This window comes from Agelaius tricolor, unplaced genomic scaffold (assembly GCF_023055355.1).
Source record: "Agelaius tricolor isolate 1412-34295 unplaced genomic scaffold, bAgeTri1.0.p SCAF_26, whole genome shotgun sequence".
NCBI lineage: Eukaryota > Metazoa > Chordata > Aves > Passeriformes > Icteridae > Agelaius > Agelaius tricolor.
Window position 1 is genome coordinate 11,446,609 of NW_027269286.1, and position 6,518 is coordinate 11,453,126.

Genomic DNA, 6,518 nt, shown 5'->3' on the forward strand with positions numbered 1-6,518 from the left:
TCTTTGTCAAACCTGAATAAAAGCATCTGCCCAGTGTTATATGAACACACACTGAAGGATCAGGATTATTTTTTAATTGCATTTCTTAAGTCTTGGGTTTGCTCCTGTTTAAACTGTCTTAAGAATATATTGGACTGCTAATTGAAATAAGAGAAGAGCAATGAAAATAATCCTGTCTTTCAGTTACCTTGCCTCCTTACTGAAGAGAAAAATGCAGAGGATCTAGCTTCGTCACCACAGCAATGCACAGTATCTGTAATACTGAAGCTGTTTCCAAAGATATAATGTAATTTTTCTTCAGAGATAAGAAACAAAGTCTTTTTGTGCCAAATGCATTTCAGGGATAAATGCCATTTTTATATTTTGATAAGATGAAAAATAAAGGAAAAGAGGTGATTGACCACAAAGCTCTGACAGGCTGAATTAATTTTTATGAAACACAGCTATCAAATCATGCCCACACAGAAAATATTCTAACCTGGAAAAAAAAAAAATTCCTATAGCCACGATGGCAAAATGATGGGTATCATGCTAGTATTTTTACTTTGACTAAGTACAACCAGTATCTATTAGAAACCCTAACATTTCAGTTAGGGTTCAAGGTAATGTGCCAGTCACAGAGAGAAAAATCAAAAACTGCCTCAAATTGCATTCCCTACTTTCAAAACAGGTATGAGCTGCCTCACCACTTACAGCAGCTGACATACAGTTGCCTTTGCTGGTAATTTCAAGATGCACAGCACAAACTGTCATTAATGATTTAGAAATGTACTATTTTGTGAAAGTATTATGTCACACAAGATAGCCAGCACCTAAGAACTTGCGAAAAATGCATTTCTTACAACTGAAATAACATTATTTAGCTTTATAATTAAAATTCTAGGAGAGAGAGAATAAGTTATTATGAAAATATATAGCTTTAATTTGCAGACATATAAACACTTTTGGTACATTACAGACATATGATGCGAGAAATCAAAATAATAATTTTTAAGCATAACACTAATTTATCTTGTTCACACAGAGAAATTTGATGCAATCATCATACAAAAGATAGTTCTTAGCTCTTAAAATGAAGTGAAAGTAATACATCACTGATAAAATTGCTGCTTTGTTGCAGAGGATACAGCAAAGAATAAATTATCAAGAAAATATGCCACCAGTCTTACAAGTTAGATTCTGGAACTAATCCAAAATCAAAGCCAATGAAAAGGAGCCAGGAATGGTCGCCAAAAATCAGAAACAAGATCTTTCACATGAAATACCAATCCAGAAAGGAGCAACAGTCAGAATAAAAAAAGTCCTACAATTCCTTAGAATGTGAAGTGATTTTTGTTTTCATCTGGCAGATGAGATTCAGAAGTAACACATAACAAAAATCTACTGCACAACCCAACTGATGGAGTACTATTGACAGATTGCTCGAAGTACAAAAAAATACCACCACTTTTGTGACAACTAAGGATTTAGCCATTCCCTTTCTTCCTTGCATCTGGCATGTTTATGAGGATGAGGATGGAGCTCTGTTATTATTTGCTTTAGGAAATATTAAATATAATTTTCCATAAAAATGACCAGCAGATTGCTGGAGCAAATGATAATGAGAGTGGAATCTGGAGAAAAATGAATGATATGTCACAGCAGTTCAGATTCTCAATACAATATCTTGCATTCTTGCTCAACAGGAATTGCACTTCTTGTTAATGCCTCTTCTACCCTACTGTATAAGCTTTACTTGTGAGGTAATAAACATTCTGGTTTTCATTACTAGTGCATTTTAACATATTTATTCTTTTTATTATACATACATTGGGACAGACACTTTTTTTTTTGTAATGGTTAAATGTCTGTATGCCAATAGGTATTTTATATTAAAATCAATATATTTAAAATATATTCTGTTTATCTCATGGACAGTACCTTGAACAGTTCCGTGCTCAGGAGCATTTGATGCCCTCTCGTGGTTAAAAATACTTTTAAAACTTGAGTTTAAAAGAATCATCTTACCTTCACCCTTTTTATGTTCACTGATCTTATTGATTTATGAAAGCTGGAAATGATGTCCATGTTTTTATAGTCAGGGTGCTAGCTGTTAGTTACTAACGTTTCATAAAAAAGCTGTACACTGAAATCGAATTTAAAAAACTGTAAACAGCTATTTACAATTATAATATTAAGTTATAAATTAGCAGTCCTTCATTGCAACCTCTGTCAATACAACCTACAGCTACGTGTTTTAGTGTCCTGCAGGGTTTTTCAAATGTTGGACTTATACACAAAGAAACATCAGATGTTAGAAATCTCCACTGGTTTCTTCTCCAACATGTGCAGGTTAATTCTTCCATTTAATGGGATTTGTACTTCCAAGTTTTCATCTGCTCTGTGATGCTTTTTCCCTTTTCTTAGACAAATGTAAATTCCCATCCCCGTTACTAAAGCAATTGAACCCAAGCTTATTATTGAAAGAGCTACCAAGGTAGGCATGCAGGATGCTGACTCCATTTTTTTATGTGTAGGTTCTATGGATATTTGTGGCTGCTTTTCTTCTACACTGATATCAGGCTCCTTCCTTAACAAGCTCTCGATGTAGCTCTCATTGCTGACGGTGTCATTGACAAAAAGGTTCACCATGACGGTGGAATGGAGAGGCTCCGGGTAGCCGTGATCACTAACTTTTACAAGCAGCCGATAGAGGCCATAGTCATTCTGCATCAGTGACTCTTCCAAGGTGATATTACCAGTTTTGGGGTCAATCCTAAACGACTCGGGTCGAGGGCCTCTCCTTCCTATGATACTGTAAGCTATGACTGCATTCATGCCAGTGTCCTTATCGACAGCATAGACCTCAGTGATGGGAGAGCCAGGAAGGGTAGAAGGAAGGACTAACAAGTAAGACATATTAGACTGAGGGAACAAGACCAAAGGAGGGTTGTCATTTATGTCCAGAAGAAGGATAGTTATTTTTGCTGTAGAAGACAGGGCAGGATCACCGCCATCAACTGCTTCAATCCACAGAACGTAGGAGCTTTGTTGCTCCCTGTCTAGGGAGACTTTAGCTCTCAAAACTCCTTTTCCAGTATCTATAACAAAAATATCACTTCCGTTCAGAACTGAAAGGGCAACCCATCCATTTTGCCCTGCATCAGCATCTGTGACACTTATAACTCCAATTTCACCAAAGCCTGGAAAGTTTTCTGGCACAAAAAAGCTGAAATCCTTATTGATAAATCTTGGACTGTTATCATTTTTATCCAATACAGTGATGGTGACAGTTGCTATTGATTCTCTTGGAGGGAATCCAGAATCTACTGCTTTGACAGTGTATCTGTATTTCTCTTTTTCTTCTCTGTCCAGTTGGGTGGAAACTGCAAGAACTCCTGTGGTTTTATCTAAAGCAAAATAGGAAGGGGCATCAGGACCTAAGAAATAGGACACTTGCCCTCTTTCTCCGCTGTCAGCATCAGTAGCATGAAGTTTGGTCAAAAAAGCATTGGGAACATTGTTCTCCTCAATGGACAATTCTATCAGCTGTTCAGAGAAAACTGGTGAATTGTCGTTGTCATCCAGAACCTGTACTTTGACAACTTTCTTGACATGAAATCCTTCAGAGTTCCATGCAACTACGGAGATTTCATACAGCTGCTGTGTCTCAAAGTCCAAAGGCTTCGTGGTCTCCAACAGGTATTCATTGTTGTATGGCTTGTACGGTGAAAGCCTGAAAGGCCCATCACCGTCCAAATAGCAACTGACTTTGTATTTTTCATCGGGGTCTTTGATGGTAAAAAATGCTATGGGTGTGTTGATAGGCTCAAGTTCCTTTAAGTAGACCACCCCTTCCACTTCATTAGCTATGAAACGAGGAACAACTTCAGGGGGCCTCATCATGACTTTGATGATGGTCACCAGCACCGTAATCACGGCAGGAATACAGCCAGGACCGTTGCCCAGTATGATCAGCCTGTGCAGCCTTGGAGTGTCCCCATCAACCTTAGTGGAGAGTGTGATGGCTCCTGTGCTTTCATTCAGATGGAACAAGTCTCTGGATGGCTGGGGGACCTTCTGGCTGTAGGAGTAGGTGATCTGGGCATTGGATCCAAGGTCCACGTCCACAGCGTGGACAGTAGCCACATGTGTTCCTAGGCTGGAATTCCCATAGAGAGTGACGTTGAGCTGCGAGTCATTGAACTGGGGGCAGTTGTCATTGATGTCACTGATGCCAATAGTGAGGGTGGCGCTGCCCACGAGCGGAGGAGTCCCCCCATCCTCAGCGACGATGACTGTCACATACTCGTCCTGCGTCTCCCTGTCCAGTGCCCCCATAACAATCAGGTAGGGAGTCCTCTCCCCGTTCTCATTCTCCTCCACATCCAGGGTGAAGACACCATAGTTATCTCGCAGGCGGTAGGTCTGGACACCATTGGTGCCCATGTCAGGGTCAAGGGCGGGGTGCTCGATGGCCAGGCGGGTGTTCACAGGCGCATTCTCAGGCACCGAGAGGCGGATGTGGGGCACAGGGAAGCGGGGCGCGTTGTCGTTGACATCACGGATAGCAATTTTTACCTTCACCAGGCGAAAGTACTCCTGTGGCAGTACCAGCACATCCAGCAGCAGTAGGCATGACTCTGGTGAGGGGGAGGAAGAGGAGACAGCAGCCGATGCCCCGAAGATGGTGGCCCCACTGCTTTCCACGCATAGAGCTTCCCGGTCTATCTCCACCGCTGAGGTGTGCAGCTCTCCGGAGCGGTTGTCTAGCTGCACATACTGTCCCCCCAAGCCATGGGAGGCCAGCGTGAAGGAGAGTGGGGGCTGCAGAGACGCAGCTTGCTGGCTGCCAGCCGTTGGGAGCCGCAGGTCACGGGCCAGGCTGCCGATGAGGACCCCAGCAGGCAGCCCCTCGTTGAGGCTGTAGAACAGCTCAGTGGCACGGCTGTAACTGGCAAAGCAGTTGAAAGGCCCAACGAAGAGCAGGAAGAGGAGCAAGTGCTGAGAAGAGAGAAGCACAGGGGTGTGAGGAAGGGCTGGCGCTTCCCCCCGCCCACTACCTCCCCCACTGCCACTTCGAGCAGCGAGTGCTGCATCTGCAACATGAATCCATCCTCCCTCTCCCCACCATCCTCCCAGTACAGCAGCTACTTCCAGGGCATCACCATCTGTACCCTCCAGGCAACACCAGCTGCATTCCCCACAGCAAATACGCAGTGCCAGGATGGCCCGGGGGCACCCTGCCTCCCCCCGCCCCCCAGCAGCACTTGCGCCCCGACGTGCCATTTTCCCTCTTGCCCCCGCCCCAAGCTCGCCCGTCTCACCAGCGGCACTTTTCCTCCCAACAACAAGCGCATCCCAAACCGAGGCATCCCCTAGCACATCCCCAAACATTTGCTCGCCCCCTTCCTCTTCCACAGCAGAAATGCGGAACGCGTCCCTCGCAGCTCCTACCCCCAGCCCCGTCCCGAAAGCTGTTTTTCCCGCAGGTTCACGGGTCCCGCGGTGCAGCGGGGAGGCGGCTCGCTCCGCGGAGCCCGCGGGGGTCCCGGCGGAGGTGCCGCGCTCCGGGAGGGGGGTCCCTGCCTCCCGCGGCCGCGGAGCCGGCGGCTCCAGCCCAGCCGTGACGGGTCCCCGGGCACCCCCACAGGGTCCCTCTGCTGCCGGCGGACACCGCGAGCTGCGCAGGAGCCGCGGAGCGGAGGGGCTGCGCGGAGCAAGTTGCCCGCGCTGGCGAGCGTGTCGCCCGCTGCACACAGATGGAAAGGAGCTCCCCGAAAGTAACTTCAGGCATCGTCTCCACGGAGAAAATTTTTTCCCCTTCCCTTCTTTCTAATCACCCATTCGCTTTTCCGCGGCTCTTTGCCACAACCCGGCAGCAGCAACAAATATAAACTTTTCGCGGCTGCCCCGATCTTTGGAGAGAAAAAGACCCAACAAACATATCCACGCATACACGGTCTGGTTTGTTTGGTTGTTTTCTTGGGTGATTTTTAGCCAATTTGTTGCCAATTTCGCTGCTGCGTGCGAAGTCGGGCTCGGGTGGCCGGACGCGGCGCGTCCCCCCCTCCCTCCGCCCGACCCTCACCTGCAGGCTGCCGCGGGCGCCGGAGCTGCCGCGACCGCCCGGGGGCCCCATGCCCGGCCACCGCTGCCGCCGCCGGCTGCGCCCCGGCAGCCCGCCCGCTCCGCCGCCCGCCCGGCGCTCCGGCTCCCCGCGGCTGCCCATTCCCCCGCCGCCGCTGCCGCCGCCGCCGCCGCCGCCGCGCTGGGCTGGGCTGGGATGTGCGCGCCGCCCAGGACACTCCCCCTCCGCCGCGGGAAGGGCCGGAGCGGGGGAACAGTCACGGGCTCGGCCGGGAGGGGGGCGGGCGGGCGAGACGCGGGGGCGCGTCCGCGGAGGCTGCGGCAGCGCCGCGGGCAGCGGGCAGGGATTGCCGCGGGCAGGGAGCACAACGGGCAGGGAGGGAAGCGGGCAGCGGGCAGGGAGCACAACGGGCACGGAGGGAAGTGGGCAGCGGGCAGGGAGCACAACG

General features: G+C 48.4%; 1 protein-coding gene across 1 annotated transcript; it reads right to left on the reverse strand.

The window, feature by feature from the left end:
* Positions 1–894: 894 nt before the first annotated feature.
* Positions 895–6,305, reverse strand: PCDH20 (protocadherin 20). The gene is made up of 2 exons (XM_071448371.1): positions 6,071–6,305; positions 895–4,983 (listed from the first exon to the last, which is right to left on the reverse strand). The coding sequence occupies exons 1-2, from the start codon at positions 6,209–6,211 to the stop codon at positions 2,287–2,289; spliced, it is 2,838 nt and encodes a 945-aa protein (XP_071304472.1). The 5' UTR covers positions 6,212–6,305; the 3' UTR covers positions 895–2,286.
* Between the last annotated feature and the right edge of the window lie 213 nt (positions 6,306–6,518).